Raw genomic sequence first — 19,211 nt, 5'->3', positions numbered from 1 at the left:
TAACTACTTTACGTTTCTGCAGAAGCATAGGGGTGAAAAACTAGAAATAAGAAATAATCAGGGAACAGTAATTTGCTATTTCTGGACTGTGAAAAGCGATTTGTTACCTTGGATACATATGAGGCACTAATAGTCCAGTATTCTTTACTTTGTCTAGCCATATTTGCAGAGACTACTTGAAGATCATATGGATTATAGGCTGCTTTGGGGTCATCCCTACTTCTTATAAGACAGTATATATATTCTCCATCATCCTTCTTTAATGCATCATCCTGGAAACAGTAATCAAATGGTAAAATGTGAATTATTTATAAAAACTAAAATTGTTAATACCCAGACATTGTAACTCATTTTGTTAAAATATATAGGCTATAATTGAAGTACTTATTTAAGTTGAATTGATGTAAAATAAAATGTATTTTTACATTTAAAGGTAACATTCAGAAAAATTGGAACAGGTTCAGAAAAGGGTCCCTAAATCCCGATCATTTATAATGATTGGGAACTAGAAACCATGAAGTGAAATTAGAACAATTAAAAGTTTTTGCTTTGCAGAAAGATGATAGTAGAGTGTAATGGTACTCTTCCGCTACCTGAAAGTAGTTCGTTCCAATGATTTATATATAATGATTATTAAATAAAATGATTAAAAGGTCAAGGAAAACCATAAATTACTGTTAACATAGCTAACTCTACTTAGGAAATAGGAAGGAACTACACTGTGGAAGCTTCAATAATTTTAGTGTTTTCAAATATTTCCTCTCATTCAGCTATCAGTATAATAAAATAAAATTTCCATCAATATTCTATTTCCCCTCCATAATGCATAAAACATTTGAAACCATTTTATAAAGAACTTCTTTATTCAATTTAAGCATAGATCTTAACCAAAATTTTGAGATGGTTTTAAAAATAATTGCTGTCTTTGTAATGGTTCTGCAATCAATTAGATATTGAACCATAAAATATTTTCATACATTGGCTGTTCCAGCAAAATCAAATTTTGTAATCAAAGAAAAGCTCAATTATTTCTTGGGTAGTGGATAGTTAAATCTTAAATAATCTACATCACGAATATCAACTTGCGGTGTCGCCTTGCCATCACAGACATTTTGCAATGATTTTTACCTTCAAGGAGCTGGGGTGGGCATGGCCTGCACATGATGCATCCAGCCCACAGGCTGCCGGTTTAACACCCCTGATCTACATGTTTAGATAAAAGACCGTTGGCTTACCTGAACGGTCATTCTCAGGGCGCCACGAGGAGAGTCCAAGCGTGGGTTAACACAGTCTATCTGCCCTTGGACTGAGTAATTATTTTCTTGACCACGCCTCCCTTTGCCTCTCCATGTTCAGTTTAAAAACAAAAGGACAAAAGTAAGGTAAGAGTTCACAGTCAATAATACAGTCACATTCGTAAGAAAGACCCCCTGGGTGGGTTTGGACTCTCCTCACGGCACCCTGATAACGACTGTTCAGGTAAGCCAATGGTCTTTCTCCAGTGCGCCGCTTGGAGAGTCCAAGCGTGGGACATGCCCAAGCTATTAAGTCCCAGCGTGGGGAAGGACCGGAGCCTCCGGAGTCTCAGCGACTCTTTGCAAAATCCTTCTTCCAAAGGAGGCTTCGGCTGAGGCAAAGAAGTCTATCTTATAGTTCTTAATGAAGGCAGTCGGGAAAGCCCACGTAGCCACCCTGCCAATGTCCAGAATAGATGCCTGGGTTGCCCATGCTGCTGAAGTGGCTGCGCTCCTGGTAGAATGCATGGTAATCTTGCCCAGAACTGGCTTGCCCTGATGTTCATACGCCAGCTTGATGCAGGCACGCAGCCAACAACCCACAGTGTGTGATGACACCTTGTGACCTAGCGATCCCGGAAGGAACGAGACGAAGAGAGCCTCGGAACGACGAAAGTCACTGGTTCTCTTCACATAAACGCGGATGGCATGCCTCACGTCCAACTTGTGTCATTCCCTAGGGTGAGAAGGTCTGGGACAAAAATTAGGCAATATAATTTCTTGAGATCTGTGGAAGGTGGAATTGATTTTAGGGATAAATGAAGGGTCAAGTCTTAGTATAACCCTGTTGGGATGGACCACACACAGATCCTCCCTGATAGAGAGAGCCGCCAATTCAGAGATTCTCCGAGCTGAAGTAATGGCCACCAGAAATGCAGTCTTAATAGTCAGGTGGCGTAGGCTCGTCTTCCGAAGGGGCTCGAAGGGAGACTTCGTCAAGGCCTTCAAGACAAATGGAAGGTCCCAGGATGGATAATGGTGGATTACAGATGGACTGATGTTCACTGTACCCTTTAGAAAACTTTTGATCTGGGGGTGTTGACTCAGAGAGCGAGAAGAACCCCTATCCAGAATGGTGGATAAAGTGGCAACCTGACGCCTAAGCGTGCTAGGTGCTAGTCCCTTGTCCAGTCCCTCCTGTAGGAAGTCCAAAGTCTGAGGGACTAAGGCGGAGAAATCAACAATGCCTTTATCTTTACACCAAGAGGAGAAGGCGGCCCAGGTCGCATTGTAGATCCTGGTCATGGAAGGCCTCCTGGACGCTTGGATAGTTCTGATGATCTTGTCAGAGATGTTTTGCTTCCTCAGGACACCCCCTCAAGTGCCAGATGGCTAGTTGTAGCCACTGGGGCTCCAGATGAGTGATGGCCCCTTGGCTGAGGGAGATTTGGTCCTGAGGAATTCTCCACAGTCTCTGAACGGAGAGACTGTCAGGATCTGCGTACCAGGATGTCCTGGGCCAGAACGGTGCCACCAGAATGACTTCTGCCCGCTCCCTCGGGATCTTTGTAATCAACTGAGGGATGAGGGGAATAGGCAGGAATGCATATAAGAGTTCTCGGGGCCACTCACACCTCAGTGCATTTGTCCCCTCTGCCGATGGTGAATGGTAGCGAGTGAAGAATCGTGGCAGTTGTGTGTTGGAGTGTGTGGCAAAGAGGTCTACTTGCGGTTTGCCGAATCTCCTCACGATCTTCTGGAACAGTTCCGGATGTAGATGCCACTCTGCGTGATCGATGCACTGTCGGCTTAGCCAGTCTGCCTCTTGATTGCTGGTCCCGGAGATGTGATCTGCTCTGAGAGAAGCCCGACGTCTTTCCACCCACCTTCCCAGGGCTTCTGCCTCCCTCATAAGTGTCTTGGAATGTGTGCCACCCTGCCTGTTTATGTGGGCCTTTGTGGCCACATTGTTCGTGAGTAATAGTACATGCTTCCCCTTGATCATGCGAGAGAAGCGTCGTAGGGCAAGTCGAGCTGCCCTCAGCTCCAGCCAGTTGATGCTGTGGGCAGCCTCCCTCTGGGACCATTGACCCTGGGCTACCTGATTCTGGCAGTGGGCGCCCCAACCCAAGAGAATTGCATCGGTGGTGACTACGATTCGCTCTGGTTCCCTGAACAGGCAGCCCTTTACAATCGCCTTGGATTTCCACCAGGCTAGAGACTGTACCACCTTCCGTGGAAGGCGCACCTGCCTGTGGGAGTTGCTGTTTTCAGCCCTCTGCATGGGCAGGAGAAACCACTGCAGTTCCCTAGCATGGAGGCGGGCCCAGGGCACGATATTTAGGCAAGAAATCATCAGCCCCAGCAGCTGGGAAAGTTCAATGATTGGCACCGACCTGGATAGATGACAACGTTTGACTCTGGACCTGAGATTGTTCAGGCGATCTGGCGACAGGAACACACAGCTGGTGACTGAGTCGATGATGGCGCCAAGATGTTGAATGTGTGTTGTTGGTCGAAGCTGGCTCTTCTCCAGGTTGACGGAGAAGCCCTACTGCTGCAGCGTCTGGATCGTGAGGCGGACATCTTCTCGAGCCTGCTCTGCTCTGACAGAATGAATAATTATATCGTCCAAATAACATTCCAGATGTATGGGGAATGTCCGGAGGGTGGGCTGCCACCACCGCCAGGATCTTGGTGAAGGTTCTGGGCGCTGATGAGAGACCAAAGGGGACAGCCTTGTATTGATAATGCTTCCCCTCAGAGCAGAACCTTAGGAACCTCCTGTGGGCAGCATGGATGGGGACATGGAGGTAGGCTTCCTTTAAATCTATGGAAGTTAACAGGTCTCCCTCCCGCAAGCAATCCAGAATTGACTGGAGGATTCCCTATCCAGAGATGGGGAACCACTGTCTCTGACAAAGGGGGAGTCATCACCCCCTTCCTTGACAGAAGGTCCCACAGATGAATGTCTGGCCTGCTCTGAAGGAGGGCGGGCCCCTTGGGGCTGAAGTTCAGAGCCCTCCACGTGCTTGTGGTGGCCAGGGCCTTGCCTGGCTTTATCACTGGAATCAAAGGGACCCAGGGAGGCCTTCTTGCCAGCACCCTTACCCCCGTTACCCCCGACAGTATTAAGGTCAGCCATGCTACGCTTGCTGGAGGGCCCTGCTTGCTCCTCCTAAGGCCTCACACTGTTATCAGCCATGCTGCCCAACAAGGAGTGGCACGAGGTCACTAAGCTGTGGGTCGGTTTTGCTGCCGGCTGAATGAGGTGGCTGGTTGCTGGTGCGTAATACTAGGGCACCTGGCGCTGGCCTGATGGCTCAAGCATGGTTAAAGACTCGTCGAGGGAGGAAGGGCTGCCTGGAGGTTGGATTCCTGCTCCCCACCGCGCTCCGATGCTGCAGGTCTTCCAGCAATTAAAGATAGGCCTAGCCGGCGCCCTGGACTAGGCTGCGTTCCCGGCGGTGTCTGTGGCTGGGAGGTGGCTCAGGGCAACTCGCGCTCTTCTATTCCGCTCCTTGTGGCTCCGCTTGCTCCAGCTCGCAACTGCTCCCTCACAGGTTGGCTCGCAGCTCAAAATGAGCCCATGTGGCGAAAAACGGTCATCCAAAATGGCCACCGCTGTGCACGCATTCGCCGGGCGCAAACAAGGTGTCCAATGCTGAGAAAGCACGTGAAGAGATTAAGATGGCCGCCACTGTTGCTGGGCAGGAAAGTCTCGGGTGCCTCAGACGTGAGGAGCACCCCCGAGGCTATCGCTCCGGCAGACAGGCAAATCCTTGAAGGAGGCGGCCTAATTACAAATTCCCACCTGCAGCTGATGCTGGACGGGCGACTCACGCATGCCATTCCGCTTGCGACAATGGAGATAAAGGCCCGGCCTCTCTCAGCGAAATAAGCCTTCAGCAATAGTTCTGTAGCCTTGAAGCAGTATTAGGATGGCTGAATACAGAAAATGGAGTTGAGTGGTCAGTTTTAAGCTTGGGAAACCCCAGTCTATCTGCTCTTGGACTGGAGCTCTCCCAAAACAGTCCCTACGGGCGGACTGAGTTTTTAAACTGAACATGGAGAGGCAAAGGGAGGCGTGGTCAAGAAAATCATTACTCAGTCCAAGGGCAGATAGACTGTGTTAACCCACGCTTGGACTCTCCAAGTGGTGCACTGGAGAACTACATAAGTAGCTGTTAGCATTTCCTGAGGGAATGTATCTGGTCATCTGGTTAATTGATAACCAATTATCAATTGGTTAAGATCATTAATTGAGCATTAATAAATCCAGTACCATTGTTAATAATTTAATCATGAAGGGCTATTCACATTCCAACTAATAATTTTCTTTTGATTTCTTCACTCACTTGTCCCTTTCATTCCTACTTGAGCAGTATTTTTTAATATTTAATAAAGCCACTCAAATGTAGTCCAGCTATTGTATTCTATGAGTGGCAGAGCAGAACTATAACTGTCTTTGCTTGGACTCTTTGTTTGGACTAACTTCTTGCTAACATCCAACCTAGAAAATGTATAGTTAACCACAATATCTCCTAAGTGTCAACTTGTAAAGCGTTACCATTACTATTATCAACTTGACATGGGAGGGAGAATTCCATGCATACCTTCGGCCAGAGTTGGATCTCATATTTCTACAGCCGGCATGTGGGGTGCAAAGTTCACAGCCTGCTGCAGCACCTCGTTGGTGGATATGATTTATGACACAAACTGAGGGGAGGGGAGTCACAGGGGTAAAGTGCAGAGACCATTAACCGGAAATCAGTTTCGGCTTCGCAGAACATGCCAAAATGTTGATCCTAATAAATGACTGGATTTTTTTTTAACTTTGTCTCGAGGCTCATAAATTAATTAGGTCATTTTTGGGAAACTTCACACTAAGTTTTTGTATTATTTCCTTGAAAAAAAGAGAGTCAAGATTCTGGTCTAGAGAAAACACAGAACTGTTATTGTCAAGGGAAACAATAGCCATCAAGAGAACAGGTGTTAGGGTCTCAGGGAGGAGTCCCTAGTAAGGAATCCTAGGAAATCCCTAAGCCAAAAGTGCCACCTATTCAATTGTTTTTTTACTTAAATAGCCAAACTAGTACATTTCATACAAGAAGCAGATAATGAAAATCTAGAAAGTAGTCCTTCAAATATCCAGAACTGCAATAAAAGACATGCTTCTAAGCTCAGCCATCACTAAGGGATGGAAAATAATCTAGGAGCTGCATGCTAATAGATTCTTTTAGTGGTATAGAATGACCCAGTAAGATTTCTCTGCAGTGCTGTGCTAGATGTTCTAATAGATAGACAAGGGTTTCAGATCTAATGATCTTCCTAAGATTTGTGTGTGAGAAAGACAGCATTTCTATTTTGCTCTTTTACTATTAAAATGAAAGAATGTAGCCCTTCTGTAATAAACAACAATAAGACTCAGAGCCATAGATGATTGTGATGATGATTTCCATTACTGCCTTGCTTCTTATACCTTCTATTTTATATCTTCTAGGGGAAAAAATGAAAAAAAAAAAGGACAGACATAAAATCACATCACAACTATTTCACAAAATCTTCAAACATTCGTTAGATTCTTTGCTCCCAAACCTCTGCCTCCTTGTTTTCACTATTTCTCTTATTTCCTACCCATTTGTTTTACAAAGAACATAATTTATTTTGATTATGTTTCTTTCAAGTCAAAATACAGAAAAAATTCACAATCTCCCAAGGCCTTGTCTTTTTCCAAAAGTCCCTTTTGGTATCTTTTTCTTCCTCCTACTTCTATTTTAGGCAAGTCAATTTGCTAAATTTAAACTTCTCTTACAATCTTCATATAGCCTGAAGCCATAGAATTTGAATCTAATAGCTTCAGCCTAGACAGTCCCTTTACTACAGTATTTGAGATTCATATTGTTTACATCTATTTAGAGTTTAATTTAGAATATATTTTATTTTTATTCTTCACAAATATTTTAACTTCAGAATCTGATTGCTATTTCCTCAACTATAGTAATAGAATTAGAATGTACTGTATTTGCACTATTTCACATGTAAATTATTTGAATATGTTTTATGTGAGTTACGTCAGTAAATCTCATCAATTAGAATAGACTATTAGTGTTAGATATGCCACTTGGTCCTAAGTCAAACTGCATATTTTGAGGAAAAAGAGACTCACAACAGTTTCTGATCAATGCCGGATTTCATAAAATCAAAAATAGAGAGTTCCAGCAAATCAAAGCTGGAGTTAAAAAATCAACAATTCCAATATCATGATAAATTAAAAAGAACAGATAAAATTTTCAAAAAAACAACCAGGAGCAGACTAAAATTCCAGAATTCAGTAACCAAGGAATGCGGCATGACAATTATATCAGCAATTATATACGCAGTAAAAATATTCTCAACTGTGTTTTATTTTTTTAAACTAATTTCAATTTTGTTTGTTATAAAAATGGAGACGGTGATGCTGCAATTACATGCAAGCAAGCAAGTCTTCCAAATATCTCAGTAAAACATGGTTGGTTATTCTCAGATTAGATTAGATATGATGCTTCCTAAACCCCTTATTCTTATTTTGAAGAATACTCATCTGACAATTGATATTCAGGAAAAAAACAACAGAACACAGGACTCATAGGCAGCATGATGAATGTAGGATTCAAAACAATGAATGTATGTATTTTGATCAAGAATAAATAAGATTAAGTAGTAGGTTTGCAGAGACTTTCTGCTCTAATTCTTCCTTAAAATGTAATATTCCCCAAAGTGGGTCATAAACCATTAGCTCTGTTCTTTCTCTTTACCACCACTGTTAGGTACTGAGGATTTAATAGCTGCCAGCTGATGTAAGGTTGTAAGATGTAATATGTAAGCTGATGCAATGATAATGAATTAGCAGAGTTACTGCACCTTTAAGAAGCTATTTAAGGGAAGCCATGAGAGGGCGTGTCTCTCTCTCCTAGTGAATCTCGTATATCTCATTTCTCTCCTTGCATCCATAGCTCAGTGGTAAGGGATTTATCTACCATGTATATGTTTGTATATATGTATATATAAACCACTATTAATTGTCTAAAAACTCTGTGTGCTATGTGCTGTGTCTTGCTGCTGGGTTTATTTCATAATACTAGTCACACTGCCAAAACTCTGACAGTTTATGGGCCCAGTCCAAAGAGAGGGCTAGAGTGACTTGAGAGCTTAGAGAGAGGAGTAACCCAGTGTGAGCTTGCACCAGAGTAAGTGGTTTATATTGTGGTTAGCAGGCAGCATGGCCTCCGACGGCATAATGGGAGGAGGTTTCCTGGTGTCTGTTGAATGAGACAAACTACCTCTCCTGGAGTGAAGATGGAGATGTACCTGCGAAGGGAGGAGTTGTGGACAATTGTTACCAATCCACTAGCAGTTCCTGGATTATGGTGATGAGAGAAGAAATGAAAAAAGCATTAACCAGCATAATCCTTGCTTTAGAAGACAGACAGCTGCTACATGTAAGAGGTCTCCAGTCCACAAAAAATTGCTGGGAGGAGTTAAGCAGTGTGTATAAGAGAGAGACTGCAGACAGTAAGGTGTTGCTGACTTAGAAATTGTATAAGGCACAGCTGAAGCCAGGAGAGTGTATGTCCACACATTTGCAGAATATGAGAAGGACATCCCTTGAGTTGGAGGAAAGGGGATAGACTTTTACTGAAGCACACAAAGTGTATGGGGTGCTTAGTTCCTTGGACAGTCCATGGGACATTCTTGTACCAAGTCTAGAGTCCATGCAAGAACAGGATTTAACCATGGCATATTTAACTGGTCGGTTGTTGGAGGAGGAGCAGAAACAGCTAGAGAGGAGACCAGGAAAGGGAGGAGAGTGTTCAGCACAGACCAGCATCTGCACCAGTCCAGGGTGCTGGCAGAGCAACTGAAAGAGTTAATTTTGTGAAGAGATGCTACATGTGTGGTTCTGCTGAGCATTTTCAGAGACGCTGTCCTGTGAGAAGGAGCAGAGGAGTAGTGAGACAAGGGAGCAGATTTAAGCAGCAAATGTGGAACAGTTCTCCAGCGTCATTTTCCGTGACAGTTCAACAACTGAACACACCAGGAATGTGTGGTTGTTGGAGAGTGGAGTGAGCCAGCATATTGTTAATGATCCACATGTGTTTTCTGGTTTGAAACTAACAAGGCAAACATGGGTTAGTCTGGCTGAGGGACAGAGAGCTGCTGTAAAGGGGGAAGGTAATGTTTATGTACCAGAAATAGATGATACATTGTATGACATGTTATATGTACCTGCTTTAGAGCACAATTTGTTGAGAATATCCATGCTAGATAGGCAGGGTTATGAAATAGTATTTGCTGGAGGACTATGTACCATTAAGAAAACGGACAGGTATGTGCACAAGGAGTTAAAAAGGATGGTCTGTATGCTCTGGGAATGCAAGAACATAATTGTGCAGGTGTATTTAAGAATACTCCCACACATGACAATTGCATACACTTGTTACATAGAAGATTGGGGCATGTAAGTTTGAAAGTATTGAAAAAGATGCCAGACATAGCTGAGGGACTGAAGTTAAAGAAACGTACTGTATATTTGGATTGTACTATGTGTAAGGAATCAAAAGCCAAAATAAGCCAAAGTAAGAAAAGTGCAAGAACTACAAACAGTATTACAATTAGTTCATGCTGATTCGGTTGGTCCTATGACATCCTTTTTAGGAGGAGCGATATATGCCTTAGTCATAGTAGACAATTACAGTAGATATGGATATTGTTATTTATTGAAAGATAAGACTGAAATATTGGAACAATTCAGGAAATGGTGTAATAAAGATATATACCTCCTGAGCAGTTCACTGCAAGTGGGGTTAGAGTAAATGGTATTCATAATGAACCCTATAATCATCAAGAAATATGATCATGGTCATTGTCTAAGGAACAACAAGATAAATGGAAGAAGCCCAAGTTAAAGACAGGCAGGCAGATAAACCAAACCAAGGAGATTGAGCTAGTGAAAAGAGAAAGTAAAGATATCCAGCCAAGAGATGGTAAACAGGATGTAATGGAGATTAATGAGTGTACAAAGTCAGTAGATGGTGCTTGTAGCATTTGTAGCAGTGAGAATAGTAACCGAAGCAGGAGGGGAGGACATAATAGAAATAGAAAGCATCAGAAATATAAATAAGCATGTAGACATTAAATATAACTTGAGAGAAGCTGTAAAGAGAAGCTGTAAAGGAGAAACTGATCAGATTACAGCATTGTTCTAGTGATTGTAATATAGCTGATATGTTAACAAAACCTGACTCTGTGGAAAAGTATAAAGGCTATGTCAAAGCGTTTGGATTATCAGTTGTATACCTTTAAATGGGAGGAGTGTCAGGTACTGAGGAATTAATAGCTGCCAGCTGAGGTAAGATTGTAAGCTGTAATATGTAAACTGATGCTTTTTCATTACATGGTAATGAAAAAGCATCAGCTTACGTGTTAATTCTTCTGGTATCATTTGTGGCCTTCATCTTGTCCTGAGAGCAAATTATAGCATCTGTCCCAATGCTGGCTAAAGAGATAGTATAGAACATGTCATTTCTTTTCTTTTTAAAGAAAATACTCTTATAGTACAAAATATCTAAAGGAAATTATATTAGAGAAAAAAAGCTGATTTAAGAGTTGTTCAGATGCAAAATGAATCCTCCTCCTCTATGCTGACCACAGTACTTGAACTGATTTGAACAATTCAAATCAACAGCAAGAAAACTTGGAGGGGGGCACATCTCTATGGAAGACCTGTCAAATGCGGGCCAGATACGTCACATGCAGGCCATGCTCCACAAAGGCAAAAAATGTTGCGATATATCACAATCCGGCCCATGATGCAGTTTGACACCCATGCTCTATGGCATTACCACAATAAATAATCCTTATAGTAGATGGAAATGTATAAAGAAATTACACTAATATATACAATATACAAATAATAGACTGATTCTTAAACAAATACAATAAATTAACATGAATTATAAAGAAAAATACCAGTAATGGGGTCTTTCGAAATTTAGCCACATCTTTCGCTTTAACAAATTCACAAGGTGGTAATAATGTCTGCCAGCTCAGTTTATCTCTGAGTCTCAAAATATGCAAGATGGCATCATCATTAATGGGACCTAGAACAGAACATAAACCAATCAGCATATACTGTAAGCATGATCTAAGGTAACTCCCTGAAGTTATACTTCAATTTCATGAATGATAATTAATTTCAACAAATTAGGATATTATAAGTTAATATACAATACAAATGCTTCCTCCATCAAAACAAAACTAAAAGCATAATTTTCTAATATAATTCTTTAAAACAACCTGTAATATAATAGCAATAGCAGATTTTTATATACGCTTCATAGGGCTTTCAGCCCTCTCTAAGCGGTTTACAGAGTCAGCATATTGCCCACAACAACAATCCGGGTCCTCATTTTACCCACCTCGGAAGGATGGAAGGCTGAGTCAACCCTGAGCCGGTGAGATTTGAACCGCTGAACTGCTGATCTAGCAGTCAGCTGAAGTGGCCTGCAGTACTGCACTCTACCCACTGCACCACCTCGGCTCTTTAATGCATATTAATATCTTTTTCTTTATTTGGAAAACATAGAAACCAGATAGCTAAAAGGAGAAACAAGTGTTTCTAGCTCTGATAATGAAGAGGAGAAAGGTGAAGAAGGCTCTGTGAATTTGGTTGAGCTCAATTGTATCACGTGACTTAGCATAACATGTGAAAGTAAGCATTAGGTTATGTCAATATATCGTAGGAAGGTAATATAGTGACTTTTGATGCACATATATGTGTAAATATTAAAGTGTATATGTATGAATTTCATCATAGTTGAATAAAATCAAGTTATTAAGAATGAGCCACTTTTGAAATAATCCATTTTTCAGCTATAAGGATAAGAAAAATATCTCCATCCCATGCCATTCATCTTGATCAAGTATCTAGAGGCTGTGAGAATTTGAAAGGATGAAACAGACTTGGAATGAATACTAGTAAGAACAAATTCCAATTTATTCAGGAACCACAAATTCCAATGTATTCAGGAACCTTCTTGTACCAAGATAATTCAATATTTAGCTTTGGATAGGACAGCATTCCATTTCAATGAACAGATGTACAATTTGGGAGACTTCCTGGCCTCCCAGCTCTTGAGGGGTGGCATATAACTTGATCCTCTGGGCTGATTTACCAGTTGTGGACATTTCTAGGCTAGAAGACTCTTAAACCTTATGGCTTGGGCCCTTGTTAACTTGCAATTATCTACACCAGATAGAATAAGCCTGCCCAATATAAGCAGGCTGAAAGTTAACACTGAAGATCCCAGCAGGTAATGAGAATGTCACATCTCGCTCATCGTGAAACATTTAGGTCATTCAGGGAAGTAATAAAGACTGAGCTTTCAGAGTTCTTTGCAAAGGAGTGCAACACAAGCTTGAAAGCATATATAGTGAGCTGGATGAACAGCTGACCAAGCATTAGGTGGTTGCTATTTTATTATTGTCATCCTATGCATTTAAAAAATACCTTATTTTTAGTGCTAAAATAAATGCTCCTGTATGAATTTTGATGTAATAGTTAAGGTGTTGGCCCAGAGGTCAGGAGACTGAGTTCTAGACCTCCATTAGGCATGAAAACCAGCTGAGTGACTTTGAGCGAATTACTTTTTTTCAGCCCAACCCACCAATATAGTTGTTCTGTGGAAAATAGGATGCAGGAATATTAGGTATATTTGCCACCTTGAATTGAAACGTACAAAAAAGATGGAATAAAATAATAATAAGCCCCCAATGAGGCACTACTTTTATGTGCTTGTAGTGCTTGTGTGCTCTGAGGAAGATGAGAGCTACACCAAAAGTTCAACTATATGGAAAGTTCTCACCAGAGGATACAGATGAAGAGTGTCTCTCCCATAAAAATATGATGAGACATAATTTACAGAAACCTATGATAGCTCAGTCAATGAATACCTAATCAAGAAATATCACCTAGAAACAAGGAAGACTGAGGAAGAACTGGAAATAATAACGCAGCAAATAAAGTCAAAATCATCAGCAGATATGAAGCTCAATTTGCAAATTATAGGCAGAATCTCCAATTTCATCCAATCAGAAACATGTCTACCATCTATCAACAGAGAGAATGCAGTGAAGTAAACACTTGGCAAGAAGAAACAACGCAGTTCTAGGTGCAGATATGGGATAATCCAAAGAAATATAGCAAGAATTCAGCTTGGTTAAAGGAGGTGGTTAAGAATAGTAAAGAAGCTGAAATGAAAGATATTATGGTAACAGCACAAATGGAGGAAAAAAGAGCAAGGAAGATGAAGAATGAGTCAGCACTAAGTGAGGATGAACTGCATGATTTTTGGTTGAAAGATTTAACTGGTCTACACCCACTGATTGCCAAACAATTTAACTGCAAGGAGATGAAATTGAAGAGTGGTTAACATCTGGAAAAATGTATTTGACAATGAAAGATTTAACCAAAGGGGTAGCACTAGACAACTACAAACCAACTAACTTCTTACCAACAACTCTCAAATTACTAACTGGTGTGCCAGCTGAGTTCAACATCATCTTATATCTTATATCATTCTTTGACAAAGTGACTTAATTAGTAGACTAGTGAAATGCTGTGGACATAGTATACTTAGCCTTCACAAAGGCATTTGACAAAGTAGACCTACACAGTAGACCTCAACCTACCGTATTTTTCCGAGTATAAGACACACCCTTTTTCCTCAAAAAAAGGGTGAAAATCCGGGTGCATCTTATACATAGAATACAGCATTTTTTTGCCTCCTGAAGCCCTGCCCCTTCACAAAAAATAGCCGTGCATACCCTTATGGAGGCTTTCAGAGAGCTCCTGGGGGCTGAGGGAAGAAATGGGCAAAAAATGAGCTGTTTTTTGCCCCCCAGCCCCCAGCAGCACTCTATAAGCCTCCATAAGGCTATGCATGCATTTTTTTAAATGAAAAATGGGCCTGTTTTTGTGAAAAACAGGCCATTTTTTGCTTGTTTTTGCCTCCCCGAGCACTCTGCAAGCCCCCCCAGAGCTTTTAAATTCATGCCTTTTTTAAAAACGGGCCTGTTTTTGGGAGGTTTGCAGAGTGCAAAACATTTTTTTCTCCTTTTGGAAAGCTCTTTAACTGATTGATGAGAATTACACTGATCAAGTGCTGTGCCAGCAGAAACAAAGTCTTAGGTGCTGCAGATTGTCAGCGATTTCCTTCTCCAGCACATGGATAAATACACCTGGAAACATCTACCTACCTACCTACTCTCACCCTCCCTACCTACCTACTATACTTCTCTCTCTCTCTCTCTCCATCTACCTACCTACCTTCTCTCTCTCTCCCTACCTACCTACTATATTTCTCTTTCTCTCTACCTACCTACCTATTCTCTCTCTGTCTACCTACCTACTATATTTCTCTCTATTTCTCTATATATCCCTCTACCTACATACCTACCTACATATGCACTCTCTCTCTCCCGACCTACTGTATTTCTCTCTTTTTCTCTCTCTCTCTATCCCTCTATCTACCTACCTACTTTTTTAAAATTTGCCTTTTCAAAACCTTGTTGCGTCTTATACTCCGGTGTGTCTTATACTCCAAAAAAATGGTACTTCTTGATAAGCTAGTAAAATGTGGGCTAGACAGCATCACCACCAGGTGGATTCATAATTGACTGATAAACCATACTCAACAAGTAGTCCTGTAGTAGTACAGATTTACATGGAGGGAAGTAGACAGTGGGGTACCACACGATTCTGTCTTAGGCCCAGAAGTCTTCAATAGCTTCATAAATGACTTGGACGAGGGAATAGAAAGGAAACTCATCAAATCTGCAGATGACACTAAACTGACAGGTGTAGCCAACACCTCAGAAAACAAGTTCATGATAGAAAAAGATCTTAACAGACTTGAACAATGGGCCCTATCCAACAACATGAAATTTAATGTGGAGAAAAGCAAGGTTTTACACCTAGGCAGAAAAAAAACATAGGTACAAGTACAGATTAGGCAAAAACAGTAACTATGAGAGGAACCTTGGAATCCCAGTGGACAATCACTTAAACATGAGCCAGCAGTGTGCAGCAACAGCAGCTCAAAAAACTAATACAAACCTTGGTTGTATAAATAGAGGCATAGAATCAAAATCACATAGAATATTAGTACCATTTTATAAATCCTTAGTAAGATCACATCTGGAATACTGCATTCAGTTTTGGTCACAAAAGAAGATGTTGAAACTTTGGAAAAAGTACAAAGAAGAGCAACTAAGATGATTAAAGGCCTCAAGACAACAACATATGAAAAACGGTTTCAGAAATTGGGTATGGATAGTCTAGAGAAAATAAGGACTAGGTGTGTCATGATAGCAGTATTCCAGTATTTGAGGGGCTGTCACCAAGAACAGGGGGTCACCTAATTTTCCAAAGCATCAGAGGGCAAGACAAGAAGCAATGCATGTAAAGTACTCAAGGAGAGAAACAACCTGGAATTAAGGCGAAACTTCCTAACAGTGAAAACAATTAACCAGTGAACTGAAAGTGGGATACCGGGAAAGTTTACTGAGTATTGGAGAGGTCAGACTGGTCTACAAGAAAAACAAAATGAAGAATAGCCAAGGCAAAGTATTACATGGTCAGTACATTAAAAAATAGCAAGCAGTTAATAACAAGAGCTGGTAATGGCTAAGATGAGGAAAGTTGAAGAAAGAGACATTGAGGCTAATTCTGGCTGCACAAGACCAAACCTTAAATATAAAGAATTGAGAAGATAGCAACTCACAGCAAATGCCACTTCTGCAAAGAAGTTGAAGAAACAGTGGACAACCTGGTTAGCTGCTACAAGAAGATCACACAAATTGACTAGAAACAAGGGCATGACAAAGCAGCAACAATGTTGTACTGGAAGATCTACAAGAAATACCATTTAGCTGCCAGCAAGAAGTGATAGGACCATAAAATAGAAAAAAATAGAAAATGAAGAAGCTAAAATGCCCTTTGGATTGTATAATTTAAACAGACAGACACTTACCACATAATACTCCAGACTTAACAATTGTCATTAAGAATAAAAACATCTGGATAGTGAAATTGGCAGTGCCTGCAGATAGGAGAATAGAAGAAAAAGAACTGGAAAAAATAACAAATACAAAGACCTTCAAATAGAAATAGAACAACTGTATCAAAAGAAAGCAAAGGTAGTATCAATAGTAAGAGGTGCCTTGGGTGCAATCCCAAGACTACTGGATTACCACTTGAATACCATCAGCCTTGACAAAATCACAATCAATCAATTGCACAAGGCAACTTTACTTGGAACAGTTTATATCCTGTGATGATACCTTTAACATAATCAAACATCAATGTTTGTCCATCCCAGGTCCTTAGGAAGGTTTTGATAGGGGCTGATTGTGCAATAAACCACAATAACATTTTAAATTGATTATATGCTACAAACCTCTTGTGATCATACATATATAATTGAATAACAAAGATAAACCTAGAATAGGTGGTATTTTTAACATTTTAATATTCAATAACAGTAAGCATATTTGGCTTTTGGTGTACGTACCAGTTTTATCATATGAATGAGATTTTTTCACCCTGAAAGGTTTGTATTCACCACCAAACTGAAATTTCATGCAAGTCCTTGTATGGCAACTTAGCTGTGCTGAAATAACTTGACTGCCTCTCTTTTTATTATCATCTGTAACAGATAGCCAATATAATTTTATAATCATTGTGCTATGGCAAAGACTAGACGATATTTGTCATCTAAAATCATTATCACTCTTGCATTTAATAGTCTCTTTGTTATGTGGGGTAGAATCTAATATTATCTTTTAGTATAAAACCAGCACCTTTATGGAAACAGATGTGGCTTACGCATAAACAGTTTGACAGTTGTTATATCTAGTGAGCAGCAAGTCATTTCATAAAGTTTCCCAGATAGCTATAGCAGCTGTTTCAGAAGCTTTTGCACAATTCATTAAAATCCAAGTGTTCCTTGCACCAATATTAATATTTTATCCTCTTTATCCTGCTTCTCTTCTATTTTACCTTCTTCCTCATTTGAGATCCAAATCCAGAACAGAATTTGTGACAGAATAACTCCAAACATCTATGATTCTGTAGTCCTGGATAAAATTGTCCATTTTTTGACATGTAGTATATGGACTGCCCTTGAAGAGCATCTGAAAGCTTCAACTGATTGAAAATGAAGCTGAAGGGGCAGTTATACATGCTCCTCAATCAGCATATATTACACCACTGCTACATGAGCTGTATTGGTTGTTAGTGGTTCTGGTCTAAATTCAAGATGCAGGTAGTTACCTAAAAAACATTCATGGAGCTTGGTAAATTGTTTCTGCATGTGTCTATTCACTCCATCGTAACTGGCAGGAGGAATGTTTCAAATCTTTCCTATTAAAAAGGGCCTCCTAGCCGGGATCCCAAAAACTTTTTCTGTCCCCGTACCGGACCTGGGGAACATCACCAGCAAAGTGTCCTCAACCCTGAAGGCCAGGGGTGTCAAACTCAAGGCCCGGGGGCCAAATCCGGCCTGCAGAGTGCTTAGATCTGGCCCGCAGAGACAGTGAAGAACCAGCCCAGAGTGCCTCTGCCAGGAAAACCTTAGTTTGAGGGCTCTGTGCTGCCCTCCCGAGCTCCATTTTCACTGGCAGAGGTTTGCAGAAGGCTGTTGCAGCCAAAACCGAGCTTGGGAGCACATTTTCACTGGCAGAGAGCTTGGCAGAGTAATTGGGCCACCACAGGCACCCCGACAAAAGTGACACCCACCCTGTCCCCCCAAGATCAAATACAACCCTGATGCGGCCCTCAATGAAATCTGCTCTAGGCCTTTAATGACCACAATGCCTGTCATCAGGCATTGGGGTCAGCATGCATGGCAGAAATCCATTGATAGTGGTGGTGGTTTTTATCTCAGCTGCAAATTTGCATTTTATTTTGTGATATTGTATTTTAAATAGTTGTTCAGTTTCATTTATGTGGGCAGTTAATATTTATTTTAATTAATTCATTCTTAATAATAATGTTGATATGGATGATCATCTCCTTTAAATAAATAAATAAAATCACAAGCAACAGGTTGATAGTCAAAGGATAAAGAAACAGAAGAATATCAGACTTCAAAAACCAACAACAAGAAGAAGTGGAATAAGGACGTACTTGTGGAAGTCATTTCTCCTAAATAACTTGTGTCCTGCAGGAGTGGGACTATGCTTATCTTTAAAAACCTCATCTTTCCAGATGCTGGAAGGGCAGCAAAATAACTGGTACAGCAATCAAACCTGTTGCTCAACTTTATATTACTAATTGCATATTTGAGTTTTCTATATCATTTCACTGCCATCTAGTGGAAAGCTAGATTTTTTTCAGAATGAATGAATGAATGAACAGTCTAATTGGCATGAAGGAGCTACTTCACTTTAGTCTTTTTATTTGGATTAAAGCAAAAGCCTATACTATGGAAAATTATTAATTTTGTTTAGAATACTGTACTGAATGGAATAAGTATTTTTGGTTAATTGCCAATCTCAGGGATAGAGAATTTTGATTTAATATTATTATTATTATTAGTTATAATTAGAAAGGCAATAAGATGGCAGGACATTGTCTGTCTCTGCTGCTTTTTACTAATAACCTTGAGTTTGCAGCCCATACCTGGTACTCCTATAATGTATGCCCTTACACACTCATTTTAAAATTTGGCAGAACTGAAAGTGTGGGTTATAACAGAAAATTGCTATTGTTCTGGACAGTGAGAAGTAACATATTATTATACAATGCAATATAATAATATCTACATTATTTACATACTGCATTGGTAGGGTATGGGCAGTCTACAAAAATGGAATTATATTCAAATAATATTTTTGGTCAAGAATAAATACCTTAATAGAGAGACAGAGTCA

The 19,211-nt window shown here is 40.5% G+C and overlaps 1 protein-coding gene across 1 annotated transcript in view; it reads right to left on the bottom strand.

The window, feature by feature from the left end:
- The window catches only part of DNAH14 (dynein axonemal heavy chain 14), a 230,549-nt gene extending 219,135 nt beyond the window's left edge, over positions 1-11,414 (bottom strand). The window contains 2 exon segments of the mRNA XM_087718645.1: positions 108-272; positions 11,247-11,414. Of these exon segments, the coding sequence (XP_087574771.1) occupies positions 108-272; positions 11,247-11,405 (324 nt within the window). The 5' untranslated portion in view covers positions 11,406-11,414.
- Positions 11,415-19,211: the final 7,797 nt, after the last annotated feature.

The sequence above is a fragment of the Thamnophis sirtalis genome, unplaced genomic scaffold, assembly GCF_051295495.1.
Source record: "Thamnophis sirtalis isolate CommonGarterSnake01/CBP01778 unplaced genomic scaffold, rThaSir2_p1.2 scaffold_6, whole genome shotgun sequence".
Classification (NCBI taxonomy): Eukaryota; Metazoa; Chordata; class Lepidosauria; order Squamata; family Natricidae; genus Thamnophis; species Thamnophis sirtalis.
Note: the sequence above shows the minus strand (reverse complement) of the source record. Positions and strands in the feature narration are given on the sequence as shown.